General features: G+C 37.6%; 1 protein-coding gene across 7 annotated transcripts in view; it reads right to left on the bottom strand.

Moving 5' to 3' along the window:
* MSR1 (macrophage scavenger receptor 1) overlaps positions 1-21,704 on the bottom strand; it is an 82,498-nt gene that overhangs the window by 41,297 nt on the left and 19,497 nt on the right. For all 7 annotated transcript variants that reach the window (XM_044225517.1, XM_044225516.1, XM_044225522.1 and 4 more), the window contains 3 exons: positions 18,560-18,972; positions 13,116-13,302; positions 4,375-4,455 (listed from right to left, as the gene is read on the bottom strand). In XM_044225517.1, coding sequence (XP_044081452.1) covers positions 4,375-4,455; positions 13,116-13,302; positions 18,560-18,972 — 681 coding nt within the window. The remainder of the gene's footprint in view (positions 1-4,374; positions 4,456-13,115; positions 13,303-18,559; positions 18,973-21,704) is intronic.

Below are 21,704 nucleotides of genomic sequence, written 5' to 3'. Positions count from 1 at the left end.
CAAAGCAATAAAATGATAAATTATATTTAGAAATATTAGTAATATTAGGCTATCTCAATTGAATTTAATTTTTCAATGCATATTACTTTATATGTATATATATATATTCCTGAACCACATATATGTATTAAAATACAAATGTATATATCTACATATGTATAACAATGTATCTGTATATCATCCATAGATAGATTCATATACTGAACACACATACACACACGCACACACACACACATACACACACACTCCCCCTTGTTATATCTATTAGCTTGACTTCACAGCATACAACCTAAGAAAGAACCAACATCACTTCTCGAGACAGGCTGAATGATTGTAATAATTCTATCTTTCTTCATTATCCAAGCAAGATAGTCAGACCTCTATACTTGAAGTTATCAAGATCTGTCACTCAAATTTACATATAAAAACATCATTTTTACATTCTCTTATTTTTTTTAAAGATTTTATTTATTTATTTCACAGACAGAGATCACAAGTAGGTGGAGAGGCGGCAGAGAGAGAGGAAGAAGCAGGCTCTGCTAAGCAGAGAGCCTGATGCGGGGCTTGATCCCAGGACCCTGAGATCATGACCTGGGCAGAAGGCAGAGGCTTTAACCCACTGAGCCACCCAGGTGCCCCTCTCTTATTTTTTTTTTAATCTTTGAACAGTCCCCACTCTTTACAGAGTGTCACTCATGGTGACATCCATTTTAACCATTTGTTCCACTAATTCAACAAAAATGCACTGAGCACACCTATGCCAGTCCCTGTTCGTTCCTAGAATGACAAATGTCCTTATCTGAACAGATCTTCCAGTGTGGAGACACACAGCGAGAAAGTGAACAAATAAAGAAGGACGGTAATTTTGGAGATGATAATTTTAGAAAAAAGGAGAGAAATGCAATAGAGGATGCCTTGCTTAAGAGAGAGGGATCAGGAAGAACCCCTCCTGCCCCCCGCCAAAGATGGCTTCCTGAGTACATCACAGGGATACTCGGGATACAGCTGCTCAGCTAGGAATTATGTCACATCGTCAGTGGGCAAACAAATGAGTCTGTAAATGAGGTACATGTGACACTTTCACAGAAATCACTTGCTCTCTAGACATCTGTTATGGGAGATGTTTAGGCAGGCTCTGTATGGCTTACGGAGGTGTATGACCAGTTTAGTCATGTTGGAAAATATGACCCCTAAATGTTAAGTACCATGACTGAACTTTATTCCCAGAGACCAGATTCTCTGAACCTTTCCAGTGACAATTAGCTAATGTTCTACAATAACCTGTGGCAAGGGGAAAGGGTCTGACACCTGCTGCTAACCCAGAGGCAACCTGAGTACACAGAATCCCAGTCATGGAAGGTTAGTGTTTCCAGGAACCTGACACATCATCTGTCATTTTGTAGAGGTAGAAATAGAAGACCGGAGAGAGTCAACCATTTATGGAAAGCTGATCTGATAATCAGTTCCGTATCCTGGGTTTGTAGGCTTCTCTATTCAGGCTCCTTTCTGTGGTCCAGCAGACTGGGGAAGGGCAGGCACTCTGAAGTCATGCCTTCTGGGTTCAAAGACTTGCTCTGCCACTTACAGCTACTGATTATCTTGGGCAAGTCATTTAACTTCCCTGTGCTTCTCTAAAAAAAGGTGCATTGTGGGGTGCCTGGGTGGCTCAGTGGGTTAAGCCTCTGCCTTCAGCTGAGGTCATGACCTCAGGGTCCTGGGATTGAGCCCCACATCGGGCTCTCTGCTCAGCAGGAAGCCTGCTTCCCTCTCTCTCTGCCTCTCTGCCTTTTTGTGATCTTTGTCAAGTAAATAAATAAAATCTTAAAAAAAAAAAAGGTGTATTTTTTATCCCTAATCGTAAGTCTGATGTGACGGTGAAGAGAGTTAATAAGTATGAAACATTTGAAAAGTGCCTGCTGTACGGTAAGTGATTTCCTCCCCCTCTAATTATTCCCCTTCTCCTTATTCTTCATGATACAATCATTACTTTCACCAGCTTTTTGTCAAGGCTGCTAAATTTAATTTTATTTAATGATATGTACATAGTTTGTGGGCATTGTTGGATTCTTGGGCACAAAGGCAGAGGCTTTAACCCACTGAGCCACCCAGGCACCCCTCGATTATGTTATTTTTTATTTTATTTTATGTTTTTAAAAGATTTTATTTATTTATTTGACATACAGAGATCACAAGTAGGCAGAGAGGCAGGCAGAGAGAGAGGAGGAAGCAGATTCTCTGTTAAGCAGAGAGCCTGATGCAGAGCTCCATCCCAGGACTCTGGGATCATGACCCGAGCCAAAGGCAGAGGCTTTATCCCACTGAGCCACCCAGGCGCCCTGATTATGTTATTTTTGAGATAAAGCAAATTTTAACAGAATGTCTAGCCCAGTACCTGAGTAACTGCTATAGTATGTTTAATGCATTAATCATTTAGGATCACTAGAACTTTAAAAACTTTAAAAGTTTCTCAGGTTTACATAACATGGTTGTGAATCTAGGGGACTCTGAGTTGGTCAAACTGAGTTTAATGAGCTCAGCTAGAAGGACAGGTGGGATTTGAATGAACTCTCTGTAATCAGGAAGTAGAAATATGGCTGCCCATCGTATACTCTTGACTTCCTGATTCCGGTACTTCTAGTGGGCAATTAGGCAATCTGGCGGAGAACAAAAACAGAATGCAGCAATTAAGCAGGGAAGACTCCGCGAGGAGAGATGCCTGGTAACCTGGGTACTTCTGCTGCAGTGCCCGACTCCAAATGGCAACTTTGTCATCTAAGAGTCCATTTATTCCCCCAAAACGAAATCTAACACTTATATGAGAAACCGCATAACGCCGATTTGTGCCAACGAGCAGCACCAACGGCCAGAGACTAACCCCTCACTAAAAGGGATACAAGCAGCTTTGCAATGGGATCTCTTTAGGGTATTAACAAACACTGGAACTTTTAAATCCCTCTTTCTGTTTTACACATCCATAGTTCAGAAGCAGTTGCAAAAGCTGCTCCCAAGATGAAACTTTGTGCAGCAAATTGGCGCCTAGACTGAACTTCCGTGGTTGAGTTAGAAAGCTCTGACAACTGCGGTCGGTAATGGAGGAGTTGACAGACCTCTGACAGTATTAGCTCTGACAGCTGATGGAATGCGGGTTACTTCCCCTGCTATGACACGACTGCGCCTTGCAAGGATCTCCTGAGTGCTAGGCAAGTGGAAAGACTTTTCTGAATAAAGATTCTTCCCTGGCGATATTTTCAAAGGCATACCAATAACCCACCTGCTATACATATATATGCACACACACACACACACACGATTATATATGTCATCTATAATCATATAAATAGATAAATAGATATTATGTCAAATAATTTTAGAATCTTTTTAAATGTGAACTATGTATTGGGTTTTTAAGCATAATGTTGTCAAGGTCAGAGAGGTGTCAAATTTGAGCCTTTCATTTTTAAATACTATTTTTCTATATAAGCTGGGCTGGTCGATGTATTGACCAGAAAGAACATTTTATATAACCAAAAGACAGACTAATAGGGTGAAGTACATGGTATTTACACATAGTTCTGGCAGCACGAACCATTCTAGTTACACTTAAGGCACGCAGTATACTCCCCACTTTTAAAGTGCATGTGGGTATTTGATTTCTAGCCAAGAATAACATGACAACCATGTTGTTGCTATTGTCTCCTCTATTTTGGGGAGAGCAGGGAAAGTTCATGCTCCTTCTCCTTTTCTGTCTTCTATTATCTTCTCTCAAAATATTGCTTTCAAGATTACAACATCAACTGAGGAAAATAATTTAAGACAATTTTGCTCTAAATAAGATACAGAGAGTAGCTGACAGCAAAGGTAAAAGTCATCTGTATTCAGTCAATATTTACATTTAGATTTTGTGGGTTTAAGCAGGGAGAGTCCAGTTAAGGTCTATGTAAGGAATGCAATCCAATTTCCTTCGACACACGCGCACACACACATATGTGTGCATCTGTGTGTGTGTGTTATGCATATATATTCACTGTGAAAATGATCTTCATATTCTCCTTCTCATGTGACCTAAAGCTAGAGCTGCCATATACTGTCACAATCAGTAACACAGACAGCACTCCCCAGACATATGAAAAATCCCCATGTGGTGGCTTTGGCTAAAGCATTTAACTTTCTTCAAAAAGCAAAAGTCAGTTACATTCGGTACATGATAATGCTTAGGCCACTGGAAAACACTTACTATTCCCTTTGCACATGCACATACACAAACACACATGTACTCCACAGGAGACAAATCAGATAGGGATTCCCCTACATGCGTATGCACATGTATATTACCGGGTCCTGGAGGATATGATGAAGTAGTTATTATTTCCATACCTACTGGACCTGGAATGCCTCGTGGACCACTTTCTCCAGTGGGACCTCTGTCTCCTTTTTCACCGGGGGGTCCAGGAGGACCTTTAAAAGATAAATGACAATTTCCGATCACAGTTTTAAAACAATGGTAAAATGCATATGTCATGTTTCAAGATCGTTCTTTAAGTCTTCTGTTTGTTGTGCTGTAGCATAGAATGAGTAAGACTGACCCTCTTGACTGGAAGGTCACCAGAAATATACAACGTAGCTAACTAGTACATACTTACATGTGCCCAGTACTTTTTTAGGTTCTTGGAACCCAGGAGCAGAGAAAAGACCTGACATCAATGATGCCATAAACTCACCTTAGTATTGGGTACATACTAGGCAGATTCCACTGTATGGACGTAGACGCTCTGTGGAACATGTGTGAGGATGTATACACCATGTGTGATGCACACATAGTTGACAACCAAAAACCATGTTGTTGGTAATGACTAACTCACATCTCTGAGAGACACGCAGATCCGTGGGAGTAGCAATGGTTGAGATGCCTTTGAGAGACTAGGAACCATAATTTGAACGAGGAAGAGAATGAGATGAAAGAGAATTCTGAGGGGCACCTGGGTGGCTCAGTGGGTTAAAGCCTCTGTCTTCAGCTCAGGTCATGATCCCAGAGTCCTGGGATGGCGCCCCACATCCGGCTCTCTGCTCAGCAGGGAGACTGCTTCCCCCACCCCGCTGCCTGCCTCTCTGCCTACTTGTGATCTCTGTCTGTCAAATAAATAAATAAAATCTTAAAAGAAAGAAAGAAAGAAAGAAAAGAAAGAAAGAAAGAAAGAAAATTCGGAGTAAGAGGCAGAGACTTGGGGAAAGGTAGGAAGGTGAAAATGAGTAAAAGAACACTTTTCAAAAAAAAAACGAACAACATGGGTTTGGATGGTGGGTCCTCTCATATACAGATTTTTTTCCCCGATAAATACAATACAGTACTGCAAATATATTTTCTCTTGCTTATGATTTTCTTAATAATATTTCTTTTTTATAGCTTTATTTAAGAATATTTTGTATGTTAAATGTCCTACATACTGTATTCTTAACCGTGGTAACCAACTATTACAGTTAAGGCTTCCAGGCAACAGTAAGCTATTAGTGAGGTGTTGGGGGACTCAGAAGTTATACACTCATTTTCAAGGGCACAAGGGATCAGCACCCCAATGTCTGCATTGTTTATAACTAGAGTTGTATTAAGTAGTTGTATTAAGTAGAATCCCTAAATAGATATAGATATGGTAAAATCAGCTGGAGAGGTTGCAGGGACAATTTTGACTACCTGGCCCCACAATTTCCCGAGTGTCCCCTGAGTACTAAATTCAATCAATACTGATTTAGTCGTTTGAATTTTCTGTGCCCAGCAAAATGGAGATCAAGTGATCGCCTCTTGAGAATGATGGCGCTTTGGAATTTTTTTTTTAATTTTTATTTATTTATTTGAGAGAACAAACAAGAGAGAAAGCACGAGTGGGCTGAGGGGGAGAGGAAGAAGCAGACTTCTCACTGAGCAGGGAGCCCAACATGGGCCTCTATTCCAGGACCCTGAGAGCATGACCTGAGCCACCCAGGCACCCCTGGCAGTTTGGAACTTAAAAGTTACCCTGCTACTATTCCCTCTTCCACACGGAACTGCACAGGACAAGTATTAATCCCTTCCCTTCAAGCAGAACAATTTGCAATTTTCTTTTCAACTCCAAAAGGAAGAAATGAACTTGGCCATACCACGTAATAATAAACAGCAACGTATTAAAAGAGGTATTTTCAGTCGCTGTGGTTTGGCCAAATGCATAGCCCAAACATGACACACAACTCTCTTGAGCATCACGGGCTACAGAGCACTTCCTTACACATTTTAATTAGGTGCGGGAATAAAATATCTGAAGAATTTGAAGAGAGGGCCACGTGAATAGATAAAGATTATCTCATGAAAAAGTGTATTCTGTTCATGTTCTAAGTCCTGTCGCTGCTTCTCTCCATTTTTCTGATCGGTTCCATTTTTTCAAGGTCCAACTTGGATTGTAGAACCTTCCTTCCCTGGTTACTCAGTTTTTAACATATCATTGTTATTCTCAATGGCACATTTCCCCTTTCTCTTCATATGCATCGTGCGGCATTAATATTTTATTATACTTTCACTACAAAAGCAACTCTACTTATTACAGGAAATACAAAAGCCTAGAAAAATATAATTCATAATTTGATTTTAAGAGACTAACCATTAACATTTATTTCTTTTGTGTGTACTTTTTATTTTGTTTGACTGCCTTTTTTTTTTTTTTTTTTTTTTGGGTAACATAATCACGTGCAAACAAATTCCCCGAAGCTATAGCTTCATGTTGGAGACACATATTTAGATGTTGCCCAAGAAATGACAGGTTCTACATCAGGGAGGAGTTGCACCCCCACAACCATGAACATGGCTGCTGTTCATTCATCTCTACACAGTGACAAAGTTAAGGGCAAGCAGGACAGACAGACTCAATTTGCAGCCGGCATTTTGCTGAGCAAATTGAAAGGAAGCAAATCCACTCTTTCTTGGGGGGAAAGGAGAAAAGGTGTACTAGGAGAGATTTTGATTTAGTAATTAGAGCTCTAAAGCAAGACACAGACATTTCAGGAAAAAGTAGAATGTGTAAGATAAGAAACAAGTCCCTGATAGACTAGATTTCGGCTCTTAGCCTCTGTGGTTAAGAGTTTTCACCATTTATTCAGCCAGTAAGAGATGGAACTCTTTTAGAAACACTTCCATTTCAATTATTTTGCAGATAACTCTGTAGAGTAACTGCATACAGCTCTCACTTTGGAGAGTTAATCCAATCATAGCAGATACATGGGCTATTTTATATAACTCTGAGTCAAAGCTCCCTCTCTGTATTTTTTTTAAAAGACTTTATTTATTTAAAAAAAAAGACTTAAAAAAAAAGATTTTATTCATTTACTTGACAGATAGCAATCACAAGTAGGCAGAGAGGCAGGCAGAGAGAGAGGGGGAAGCAGGCTCCCTGCCGAGCAGAGAGCCTGATGTGGGGCTTGATCCCAGGACTCTGGGATCATGACCTGAGCCGAAGGCAGAAGCTTTCACCTACTGAGCCACTCAGGCGCCCCTGTGTCTAGAACTTTTGAGAACATAGTCAACACAACACTATCACGCAACCTTCCAAAAGTGGTCTCTCCATCCCTGCTGTAGCTCACATCCTAATCATCCTGCACTTGGACTAGTCTAGAGATTTTTATCTGGTCTGAATGTATTGTGTCTATTTTACCCTCATACTTCCTTCAGTTCCAGCTTAAAAAAAAAAAAAAAAGTACCTCTATCAACTATATATAGAAATACAGCTATCTATTCTGCCATGTTATGGAAGAAAGAAGGAAGAACTTAAAAGTCAGGAGACTTGGTGTCTTTGCAGTCACCTTTGTTCTGAATTACTATCAAGCCCTAAGAATTCACACTATTTTTCTTCAAATTTAATACCATCTAACTGCGGAGTTCCAGGGATAATTCGTAAATGCTGCAGCTGTAATTTGCCATGGACAACTTCCTCTATAAAACACACATACAAAATCTACTACTTAGCTCCCTATAATTTTTTTTTTTAAAGGAAAACTAAGATTTCTACATTGCCACAAAAAGAACTGATTCAGAATACTCAGTAACCATAAATATCAGAGATCAAAATTACACAGTTCACGAGAAAAGCAAACCCAGGCATATCCTAGCATTTAAAGTCCTCAGATGATACCAAAGAACTAATAATGTCTGCCTAAATTTCCAGAGCTATGTGTCTCTGTGTCCTATTCATTATGATTACACATTTTCTACTTTATTCTTAATCTTTCCTTGTCATCCTAGAAATCTACCACATCTTCTAGGCTATTGCTACTCATAGCTAGGCTATTATTACTTAAATGTGGCTCTTTCTTTCCTTTTAGTTTTCATGCATATTGACTTAGATATCTTTAATTTGGAAGAGGCCTTGAAGATTTCTTAGACAAACACACATATAGGGAGGTCAGAGAGAGTAAGACCCTAAAGTCCAAAAGTCCAAGGTCTTAAAGCTCATTGGATAAAACCGGAAATAGACCACTTCCTTCCTGATCTTCTAGGCTATCCTATTCCCAGCATAATGGACTCCATTCCTGGCATCTGTTTTTCCATTATTCCTGGGAAGAATTTTTCTATTACATAGTGGTTAAAGCCACAGCCATTTTTTATTTTTAAAATCATGGAAATTGGTTGCATAAATCTCCAAATTTAAATTCTATCGATTGTTTCTTCTTCCTTGACATGAATATGTTTATGTCTGAATATAAATATGCTTTTAGATCCTGGCAAGAAAATTAGTTCAAAATTTCTTTTCAAAAAACATCACATTATCTTTTCCCACACTGAACCATACTGTATTTTATTTCTCTTAACTCCTCTCCTCAAATGTTCACCAACTTTGTTTCTTTAAATCATGCTATGTCTCACCCCCTACCAAACTACTTCACTATTGCAGTAATGAAATTCCATTTAATCCTTTAGATTCTAATGACTATAATTACTTGAAAATGTGTTCAAATATTTTTGTCTCTTTTATCTTCATGATTACTTAGCAACTGTTAATATCAAAAAGGGGGACACAAAGATGCTAATCTGACAACCAACAAATGATAGGGCACTCATTAATTTGTACAATTTGGTTTTTTTGGGTTATAGTTTCATAAGTATTTATTAAAAATTTCTTTTATGCCTAGATGTGGTAGAGAATATAAAAAAAATAGCCCTTAATTTTAAGGAATGTATTAATTCCAAGAAGAGTCAACACTGCTCTAGAAGGCAATGCAAGGTACTTTTCTAGATGACTATCATGTGACGATTTCTCTGATGAAAAAATAACTATGCTTAGTATAAAGGAAGATACAGATGTCAGGAAGAGTGTTACTCTGATGGAACTAGAGAAAGCTTTACATATCAGATGGACATTGAATGAGAGATATGGTATTTTCAGATAGAAATAGAAGGTAAGGTATTAAAGGGAAGGCAAAGGCATAAAGCAGGATATAAAAAGTACTGGGTATGTTAGAATCACAGTTAAATCACTGGAAGTATTTGGTATCAAAAAGGGAGGTGGGTGGGAATCAGGTATTCAAAAGTGGTTAAAAGACACATTATAGAAGATCCTGAGTCTCTGAGTGCCACAGAGAGAAATGTATAAGGAGGAAGTGGTAGGCTTATAATCTAGGGTTTCTCTTCAGAAAGACTGCATTTTAACAGTAGTGTAGACAGGATTACAGTCTGAAAAGAAAGAAATGAGGAAGGAAATGCTTGGGAGACTATTTCAATAGTCTGGTAGAGTGGTGGTAAAAAAAAGTCTACACAAGAAAATAAAGAAGCAACCAGGGGATAGAGGATATAGAACCTAAGAACTGATGGCAGTTTCAGAAGAAAGAATAAAAACAAAATTGCTATGCTGGAAATCTGGAAAAATGACACTGTCATTACAAAGTGTGACTCAGTAAGAAGGAAGTGCTAGTTTCACTTATTTATTCAATACATATATATATACATTTGCTCATCCACTATACAGCAGGGCCCTCTCATGGGTGCTGGGTAGGGAGAGATTGACCAGAGACGCGAAATTCAACCTCACGGAACTCACATGCTATTAGGGGAAAATGAATGCGAAACAAATAAGCCAATGTGTATGTTCAACAACTTCATGAGTGGCAAGTACTGTGAGGAAGTTAAAGCAAGTGATGACACAGAGGGACGGGGGAGGAAAAAAATGACCTCCAAAAAGGTGTTTTTGAATAGATCCAAAAAGGAGTGGAGTTCTAAGAGAGGAACATTTTGAGAGAGTAGGAGTCTAGAGCACATTAAGGACAGCAAGAAGTGAAACTAATACTTCCTCCTTCGTTACTTACTTACACTTTTAAGTAGCACTTTCATTTTTCCAGATTTCCAAGCCAGACAGAAGGAGTGCCAGAGGGGAAGTGGGAAAATGAGGGCAGATAAGTAGATGAGTTCCAGACCAAGTAAGAATTTAGATTTATTCCAAGTCAATGGGAAGAATATGGAAGGGGCTCAAGCATGAGAGTTAAACATCTACTAACTTTTTAAAATACCACTCTCTTGCTCTACGTAATACAGAATGAATTAGAAGTTGAATCAGGAGGAACAACTGAGAAGTTGATGTAGTGCATCAGAGAAGCATAGTTGCTTGAATTAGTGTGGAAGCAGACGAGATAGCGAGAAGTAGTTTTATTTAAATGTGTGCAAGAAGAGTTAATAGGACTCCTTAATGGGGGGAAGTGGCAGAAAGACATCAATAACAGCTTCCGAGATCTTGGAGTGTATAACTAGCTGGATAATGGATAGGGCTGATAAGGCCTAGGAAGCAACAGATCTGGATGGGGTAGGATGCTCAAGAAACAAGGGTTTGGTTTTGGATTTCTAAAATTTTGGATATTTATTTGAAATCCGAAGTGGAGCTTGTCTAACTACTAAAGGGATTGCTGGTTAATTCAATTTTTTCTTCGTCATCTATGTTAATACAATAATTAAAGAATGCATGCAATGCATTCCATGTAAGTAAGCTATAAAGCACAATAAAACAGAGAATACCCCCATGATGTCACAAATCAAGAACTAGATCTCTATTTAGGTGCTCCCCAATCGCATTCATCTTCTTCTTTTTCAGAGTTAAACATAAACCTGAATCTTGTGTTTCTTCACTGGCTTTCCTGTACTTTATAAGCCAGCATTCTTATTAGATATGTATGCATCTATAAATCCACATTATTTGCTTTTGCTAAATTATAAGCATTTGAAACAAAACAGTACTATATATAGTTTTCTGGGACTTGCTTTACATTTTTAACAAACAATTGGTGTTACTTTACACTTCAGTAAACACTTGGGTATTAGATTTAAAGGATTTTTTCCCCTAAATTAGTGTTATATAACAAAAATCTCATAGATTTCTGTTTATTACTCATACAATAAGTATTTTAAAATTATAAATCAGAGTTTAACAGACTTGGAAGCTGGAATAAGAGGATCTAACATGAATTTAATTAGAATGACAAAAGAAAGGACAAAGAGGGCTGTGACAAGAAGCAATAGTCAGAGACTGAAGCTGGTAACTCTCCCGAATTTATGCTAGATTTAAATCCATAAATATAAGAACTAAAAATAAATGCAAAATGAATAAATTATCAGTATAAAAACACAACTAGTAAAATTGCTGGTAATAAAGACAAGGAGGATGACAAGCAGATTGGCAGTCATATTTAAAACAGCAAGGAAAGCCAAAAGCCAGAGAGATATCCTCAAAATATGAATCAAAATAACCAGAATAGGTGTCAACCTAAGAAATATGGATGCAAAAAAAAAAAGAAAAGAAAAGAAATATGGATGCAGTTGAACAATTTTAAAGATCAAGGACAAAATAGAGAAAATGGAATCAAAAGCTCTCACCTTTTAGACTTTCACTAAATGAACCTCCAAAAGATATACTTTAGGAAGAAGGAAAATGATCCCAGACGTGATGTTTGAGACACATTTAGAAGAAGGGAAAATTGGCAAACTCATGTGCAAATTTTAATGTTGTCTATATAATGTAAGAAAAAGAATACTGACTGAATTCCTGCTTTTTTAAAACAATACATAAAATAGGAATAAAGTATACTCAAAAACAGCAGAAAAGAAGAGAAAGGGGCCATCAGACAAAGTTTTTAAAGTTCCCTGTATATTTAGGATCAAGGTGAAGATATCGATCAATGTTAGACTTTGTTAAGATCAAGTTCAAGGACAACCACCAACCAAACAGAAATAGATTAGAAAGTCTCCAAAAATTTTGGTGCCTTTGGTGGAAAGAAAAATTCAATGAGAAAAATCTCAATCCATCTGAAAGTAGACAAGAAAGGAAAGCAAACAGAGCATAGAACTGGACAAAAACTGTACAAAATAAGATGGTAAAAATAAGTACAGTGAAAAAAAACGATTAGGTTGCACATTTTTAAAAAAGTGTTCTTGGGATGCCTGGCTGGCTCAGTTGGTAAAGCCTGCGACTCAAGATCTCAGGGTTGTGAGTTTGAGCCTCTGTTAGGTATAGAGACTACTTATGAATAAAATCTTTTAAAAAAGATTCTTTGTGTAAAAGAAACCCAAAGCAAAGTAAAATATGAGAAAAATATTTAAGATGTAAATAAAAGCTAGAGTAAAAATATATATGGTGTGTATATTAATTTAAAAGTGGGTAAGATTCAATTTACTATGGTTTACCAAAAGCAACCAAAGTAGAAATTGACAAACTTATTGTTATTTTGTTATTTTACAGAGTTCAAAGGCCTTTCTAATTTATAACACAGTCAGGTAAGAAGTAAAAAAGACTCTGGAGGTTTTGAAAAACAGAATTAACAAGATCAATTTGTGGACAGGTAGAGAATTTGGTGCCTTAAAGAAAACTCGTATTCATCTTCATTAATATGGTATAGTTTGAACAATGATTCATTAGAACTGAAAGACTTTTTTTATCACTTTCAATTAAAGAATATTAAGATACTATTATCTCACTGTGTCTTGATATTTACTTTCTCTGGACATCTGTAGTAAACATACGCTTAAAAACTATTTTGCACCATAGGATTTCAAACACCAAATCTCTGCATATAACAGTGTATTTTAACATAGTCTTTTCTGGAGAAATGAGAAAATATTTTACCTTGAATTAAAGTGATATTTTTCAATGTCTGAGAGTGTTCCCAATCTTTCAGTCTGAGATCATTAGTGATGTTATTCAGTACTTTCACTTCTCCTTTTATTTCCTCTTCCAAATTCACTTGTTTTTCTTTCATAGACATAATTTCTGCTGATGCATTGTACACACGCTCTTCTAATCTACTCATGTCCTGTGAAATACAAGCAAGCATCCACAAATCTGTAAGGTTAAGAAGCCCTGAAAGCCAGGTACTTTTTTCTTTTAAATTATTATAGAACATTATGGAATAAGAATATGGAAATTCGAGAACTGTCTTAAAGTACTGATTTTTGGTTTTCGAGCATGTCCTCTTTGAACTGAATGGCTGAATTATTGCACCTTCTGTCCCCATAAAATCAGTTGAATATACCCAAGGTACGCTTTGGTTCCCAAACACAGAGATGTCAAAATGCTAAAAATGACACAAAAATCTTGTATAATTTTTAATTTAGCAGAAGTGAAATTTCTTTGCACTGTACTTAGAATAGCTAACATATTCCAATTCTGTGAATTTGGTAGAATTTGCATATTAAAATATTTTATAGCAATAATAAACTTTAACATAATTCTCATAGTTTTTCCACATTCAGTAAAATCTCAATTAGAATTTTAATAATCTCTTACTTCCATTTTTTTTTTTTTTTTTAGATTTTATTTATCTATTTGAGAGAGAGAGAGAGAAAGCACAAGCAGGGGAAGAGGCAGAGGCACAGGGAGAAGCAGACTCCTCAATGAGCAGGGAGCCTGATGGGGGAGCAAATCCCAGGACCCTGGGATTATGTCCTGAGCTGAAGGCAGATGGTTAACTGACTGAACCACCCAGGTGTCCCTCTTACTTTTAATTTTTATTATATCTGTGAGGTTTCATTCCTATTTTATATTTTCAAATATATATATATTTTGTGTATATTTATATACTTACATGCATATACAGATTGTGAATAGGAGAGATCACATCTCATTCTAGAACCTGCTTTCATTTGTCACTCAATAATATACTAAGGATACTTACCTATGCAAGTATTTAGAGACTGTCTTATGTTCAATAATTTAGTAGAATTATATTAATGTATTTGTGCATAATTTAAGATTGCTAGAGAGCAAGTTTTGAGCTGCATATTTTTTTTATTTTTACATCTTTAAGCAATGCTGCAATAAACAACATTTTATATATATACATACTTACATACTTGTACAAGTGCTTCCATAGGACAGATTCTGGGAAGTAGAGCTGATCAGAGGAACTAAATGTTAAACTCTCTGTTCAGTACTGCCGTGGTGCCCCCAAATATATGGCACTATTTTTTCAATCTTACTAATCACGTAAGAGTGCCTACTTTTGCACCCAAATGCCAGGTACCTTCAACATCCTTCAGTTTGCAGAGTTAAGAGTAAATACATAATGAATCACTCTACATACTCTGCTTTTCAAATTATGATGAGGTTACATACACAGTCCTAATAAAGCTTTCAACAATATTTGTCTTTATTTTCCTTTCAAGATTTTGGCTTGGTTTTCCTCTGGGTGTTGGGCTGTTTCTGATGTAGCAAACCTTCTCATCCATTCTGGTGACATTTTCTGTCTCTCTATTCTACTTTTGTTGCATCCTCTGTCTTCGTGGTACACTCCATACATTTTCTAAGGACATCTCTGCTTACCTGCGGATGTATTCTCATTGCCCACTGGCACAGAGAAATAAGCAAGGGATATATTGCTCCCTAATCCAGGTACAAGGAGAAAATTATACTTGCCTTGACTGGACTAGACAAACTGAAGTGCGGGGTGGAGAATCAAGGCAGTCAGGGTGCAAAGCCTTTGAAAGGAAATGAAAGATAACCTAGATTGGTCTCTTTGGTAACCCTACACTGAAGTATAGAAGCTTATCGGTTTTCACTGCTCTAACTGTGCCCCCTGCCCAAACCCTATTCTTTGTCTCTACTCTCTTTCTCCTCCTTTCCTGACTATTTGGCATTTCCCATATCATATGGTGTAAGTCATGATCATGGAAAGTGCAGCACTGGGCATGTAGTCAATAATTCTGTGATAATGTATGGGCATGAATGGGGACTACACATTTTGTGGTACTGAGTAATGTATAGAACTGTCAAGTCACTACTGTATACCTGAAACTCATGTAACATTTAAAATAAATACAATTTTGGGATGCCTGAGGGGCTCAGCGGGTTAAGCATCTGCCTTCAGCTCAGGTCTAGTCCCGCATCGGGGCTCCTGGCTCAGCAGGGAGCCTGTTTCTCCCTCTGCCTGCCATTTCTAAATAAAACCTTTACTAAAAATAAGGGTGACTCAGTGGGTTAAAGCCTCTGCCTTCGGCTCGGGTCATGATCCCGGGGTCCTGGGATCGAGCCCCGCATCGGGCTCTCTGCTGAGCAGGGAGCCTGCTTCCTCCTCTCTCTCTGCCTGCCTCTCTGCCTACTTGTGATCTCTGCCAAATAAATAAATAAAATCTTTAAATAAATAAATAAATAAATACAATTTGGAAAAACACTTTTAAAGCGTGGATGTGAGCATGGATGCTTGGAAAGCAGAGCAACATGAAAAATACACTCACTTCACTTGGGGGGCTCCAGATAGTCACGGAGCAGAGGGTGGGGGCTGGCAGTTGATTTTGCTACCAAAAAACTGGGACTTGCCCATGTTTTTCATACATAAAGCTGAAGCTGCCTTTTTGTTCCCTTTTTTTGAAAACTGCCTATGGTGTTCGTATTAGCCAGATTTCACTTGAAATCATTTTTACTGGGAAGAGGGAAAGTGCATTTTATTATTTTTTTAAAAGCCTATTCAACAGCCATACACACCTTCCATACTGTACCATCAGTGGCCCCGCTGGAAACTGGCATTTAATTTTGCATTCTTGCAGTTCTTTCTATCAACAATGGACATGATGAATTCCCACCTCTCTCTTTTCTTTTGCGCTAGTGTACTTTTTTCCCTCAAGCTGATGTTTGGTCTGTCCTTGATAGGCACCATGCTGGTATCGCTCCTAAGTCTTTCCTTCAAGCAGCACTTACTGATTCAGGCATTCATTTAATTTACTTATTCCTGCATTGGGCTAAAGATTCGAAGATGAATACAATTGTTTAAGCAGTGGGGATGGGAGTCTGAAATTGTTTTCAGTGAACACATGTGTGCACACATACACACATCCATATACACACACTGGCCCTGACCCAGTTTCTAAATCTCTACAAGTGATCACTGCGTGAGGCGGGGGCAGGGGGCAGCTTTGGAAGTCCCTCCATCCCCTCCACCTTCATTTCTTTTCTTTCTTTGTTTCTTTTTTCAGTTGCACAAATTGATTTGTCGTAAGATTCTACCTTCATTTCTAATGCCAAGACCCCCTCAAAAACATAACTGTGATCTATCTATCTGAACTCAAAGAGTTCACTGATCACTACATTTTGATTGTTACCAGTAATTATCACTTCAAAATACATTCAAGAATTCTACTCTCTTCCAGTTTCTGATTTGGTTTCAACTCTTGATGTGAGTTCATAGATATCCTATAGTCTCTACTGAAATCTGGGGCATTAGCAATAGCAAATACTATCTTGTCTGTCCATGTGGTCCATTTTCTTTCTCTTCCCCCTGTTTCACTGCTCTTCTGCTTTTACATAAAGTAATATTTCTTCTTCTCTCCTCTTTCCCTCCAGCTTAATCAGTTATTACTCTCATAACTGAAATTTTATGTCTCCCATATTCTTCTGTCCTGTAGACAGTTAACTACCTTGTGACTCTCTCTACCCTTCCATAGCCTAAGTCCTTGATACTTTTTAGAAATTTTGTTTACTTACTTAATTTATTTATTTGAAAGAGAGAGAGAGAGAGAGAGAGCATGAGCACAAGCAGGGGAAGGAGCGGGCAGAAGGAGGGGGAGGAGGCTCCCCACTGAGCAGGGAGCCCAAAGTGGGGCTCAATCCCAGGACCCCAGGATCACGATCTGAGCCAAAGGCAGACACGCAACTGACTGAGCCACCCAGCTGCCTGGATGTCCTTGGTATTTCAACAGTAACTGATATACTTAGATGCTTATTAACAGTGTGAGAAACACAGTCAGATTTTGGAAGAGGTGACATGGACTATCAAGGCTGGTGTTGGCCATGCCCTTGTCTTCTGACATCTTAAAACCAGGATCACATGAAATTCAAAAGTCCTGAGTGATTGTAACTTATAAAGAAAGATGTAAACTATTCCTTTTGTAACCGGTTCTGTCTGTTCCCTAGGCCATAATTTAGTTGGTTTTCATCTGATGTTATGACTTTAGAGGTTTGCTGTTCCTCGATAAGTGACAGCCGTTTTTAAAAAACCACTACTGTTAATACTGTCTCTATACAGAAAACAACTTCATTAATAAAAAATGGGTCTATTCAAATAAAATCTTCTACCAAGAAGCCAACGTTGTTTAGCTAATGGTGGAAACTTTATAGGCTTCACATTAATTACAATCTTATCTCTTAGATATTTGATAATACAAAGATTTCTTTCTCAGAGCAGTAGTTCAATTTTAGTCATATGCTTATTTTTCATGGAATGGAACAATTATAATTATTTAGAAACCAAAAAACCCCATAATTTTGAAATAAGGGGCTTGCTTTTTAGTTTCTTTCTCATCAATACAAAGCAATTTGGTAGGTGGGCCACAGGACAGTCTATAACAGAGGTGAGAAAATTATGATCTATGGGCTGAAGTCTGTTTTTGTAAACAAAGATTAACTGGATCCCAACTCCCCTCCTGTGTCTACATACTGTTTCTGGCTGCTTGTGTACTACGATGGTACAGCTGAATAGTCACAGGGGAGACCTTACAGTCCCCAAAGACTAAACTTTCACATCTGGCCCTTTACAGTGAAAGTTTTGCTCACAAGCTGGTTTAAACATGGCTTACTCTCTTATCTTGTATATTTGGCCCTATTATAAAAATTAAATGTTGCAAGTATTATTCAAAATTTAACTCTTTAGTTATAGTTATCTTTACACATTAAAACTTATGTCTACTTCTTGGGAATGACAAACTACTTACGAATGTAGAGTATATGCTGTTCATGTAAATGAGGTTTCCATTTCTTTAATGATGAAGAAATTTAGGTCTAAGATAATCTAAAAATTATAATTGGCTTAGACAGTCTCAAGTATAACAAGATTTATAGAATTAAAATAGCTTAAGAGAGTCTATATCCAGTGTAAAAATAGCCCTCATTTTGTTGAGAACCTGGAGAAGACAGTAGGTAAATTCACGTACAACCTTCTGGTAAGATTGCCAGAGAAATCAGGGTAAGTCAGATGATGTTGAAATGGGGTTTGCAAATTTTGTTTGCTTGAAATATCTACGGAGATAGGATCTAGATGGATTCAATCCCAGCATGTGACGTTCTAATACAAAAGCTCTTACCTCTTGCTGTTTAAGTGTACTGTCTTGGACTTTGCCGTTCAGTGTTTCGATATTGAGCTGCAAATCAAGCAGTGTGGTATTCAGACTTATTAATGACTTGGAGATTTCATCTATCACGTTCCCGTGTCTCTGAACCGAGGAAACCAAGGTACTCAGCTGGAGAAGAACTTCATTAAATCTCTGATCAGTCACCAGACTAAAATTTTGGAAACGCTCTGAATCTATGAGATTGGCTTCTGTATCTGAAATATATTGGATTCTGTTCTCCATGTTGTTAATTTGTTCCGTAACAGCTTCTCGAAATCTCATCTCATCTTCACTGTTATTTCCTTTTCCTGTGAGACTTTGAGATATTTCGTTTGCATTCATTGAGCCAACTGTGCAATTCTGCATTTCCCTCTTCAGGAGCTGTGCTGTATATTTAAGTAAAAATAAACAGAGTCATGGCCTGTATCCTCTAATGCATACACCACTCCATTCTGTATCATTCCATTCCATTCTAACATTTTGAATGCTACCCTAAACTGGGTATTTACTTTAAATATACAATGCGTGAACCACACTACACATATTGTTGAAAGGAAGACAGCCAGCCTCCTTGTCCTACTTTACATCAGAATTTATTCCAGGATCAAGTCATTCTTTCTGAATTGCTGCTTATACGCATCTTCTGGGCCACTGCATTTGGCTTTGACAGTGAGATTATGAAGTGCATTGTATCCTACTCCTCAGGTCTCTTAGGATAAAATGAGATAATGCTTAACACAGTATCTGAAGCAAGCATGTTGAATACGTTAGCTGTTATGAAGATAAATGATGTGACAGAAACAATACGTAGTAAAAATAGAAGTATTAGTGTTATCCACTTACGAATAAACTGTTGTCTCATCTTCCTCATCCAGTCACTTAAGCTGGCAGAGAATTGTCATTTTCAGTTTATGTGGGACTATTTATTATTGGTGGGACAAGAAATTGAGCAAATAATTTTTTCACTTTAAAAAATATTATTTTAGGGGCGCCTGGGTGGCTCAGTGGGTTAAGCCTCTGCCTTCGGCTCAGGTCATGATCTCAGGGTCCTGGGATCGAGCCCCGCATCGGGCTCTCTGCTCAGCAGGGAGCCTGCTTCCTCCTCTCTCTCTCTGCCTGCCTCTCTGCCTACTTGTGATCTCTCACTGTCAAATAAATAAATAAAATCTTTAAAAATATATATATATATATATTATTTTATAAGATTCCCCCTTACCTATTGAATATTACCTATTCTGTTATGAAAATACATATTCATAACATAAAACTTTTTAAAGATAGGTAATAAAGAAAAATAAGTTATTCATAATCTTACCATTGTGAGTTAAATTCTAATATTTCAATGTATGTTTATCAAATTTTATCAAATCTGTCTCTTTTTTTCACTAGCATATTACTATTACAAAATTAATTTTAATACTACATTGTATTATCTGTATGGATCTACTAAATTTAACAAAACTCCTACACTTATTTGCTCTATTTTTACTAATATGTCCAATGCTTTGAGAAAAAAATCTTTTAAGTAATTATTTCCTAAACAAACAAACAAACAAAAATCTATTAAGTTGTATTTGGGGGATATACAGAGTTGCCAATATGTACGTTCAAATGGGCACATGTTCTCTAAACAAGGTAAATATCCTTCAGAAAAGATCTAGAGCGGTATGTCTGGAGTTTCGAATCATGAAAAGCATAAGCTCTGCAGATAAAAATAGGGAGACAAACCATAAGTGACTCTTAATCTCACGAAACAAACTGTGGGTTGCTGGGGGGAGGGGGGTTGGGAGAAGGTGGGTAGGGTTATGGACATTGGGGAGGGTATGTGCTTTTGGGTAAATTGGAAGGGGAGATGAACCATGAGAGACTATGGACTCTGAAAAACAATCTGAGGGGTTTAAAGTGGTGGTGGGGGGAGGTTGGGGTACCAGGTGGTGGGTATTATAGAGGGCACGGCTTGCATGGAGCACTGGGTGTGGTGAAAAAATAATGAATACTGTTTTTCTGAAAATAAATAAATTGGAAAAAAAAATAATACATAATTACAAACAACAAAAAAATGTTCAGTACCATTTTACCACTAATCAGGGATAAGATTGTTTTTCCTATTTCCCTCTATTTCTATCTATATTACTGTTTTATCTACATATATATTAGTTTTTTATTCATTTATTTTGAATGCATAAGATTTTTCACATTCACCATTACTGAGCAATAAAAAGAGTAACTATATATGCTTTAAAAATATATCTACATAAACAGCTATACCTGATACATCGGTTTTCTTAATAAAAATGATATGGCAATAGTATCAGCCTTATGGATTTTTAAGAATTAAGTGAAATAACACATAAAAGATAATTAGTTCCACCCCAAGCTCAAGATTACCTGTTATATAAATGAGAGGCTGGTATTTACTCAGGAATAAACTGCCTGATGCTATTTTTTTTTATTACTGCATAATGTATTTTTTGTTTCAGGGGTACAGGTCTGTGATTCATCATCCTACACAGCACCCAGCACTCACCACAACACACACCCTCCACAATGCCCATCCCCCCGCCACCGCATCCCACCCATCTTCTCCTCCAGCAGCCCTCAGTTTGTTTCCTAAGATTAAGAGCATCTTATGGTTTATCTCCATCTCTGGTTTCGTCTTGTTTCATTTTTCCCTCCCTTCCCCTATGATCCTCTGTCTTATTTCTCAAATTCCTCATATCAGTGAGATCATGTGATAATTGTCTTTCTCTGATTGACTTATTTTGCTTAGCATAATGCCCTCTAGTTCCATCCACATCATTGTAAATGGCAAGATTTGGGGGAGGGGTTGATGGCTGCATAGTATTCCATTATATATATAAAATAACATCTTTTTTATCCATTCATCTGTTGATGGGCATTTAGGCTCTTTCCATAGTTTGGCTATTGTGGACATTACTGCTATAAACACTGGGGTGCACGTGCCCCTTTGGATCATTACCTTTGTATCTTTAGGATAAATACCCAATAGCATGATTGCTGGGTCGTAGGGTGGCTCTATTTTCAACTTTTTGAAGAACCTCCGTGCTGTTTTCCAGAGTGACTGCACCAGACCAGCTGCCTAACTCCATTCCTCAAT

Source organism: Neovison vison, chromosome 11, assembly GCF_020171115.1.
Source record: "Neovison vison isolate M4711 chromosome 11, ASM_NN_V1, whole genome shotgun sequence".
Lineage (NCBI taxonomy): Eukaryota > Metazoa > Chordata > Mammalia > Carnivora > Mustelidae > Neogale > Neogale vison.
Note: the sequence above shows the minus strand (reverse complement) of the source record. Positions and strands in the feature narration are given on the sequence as shown.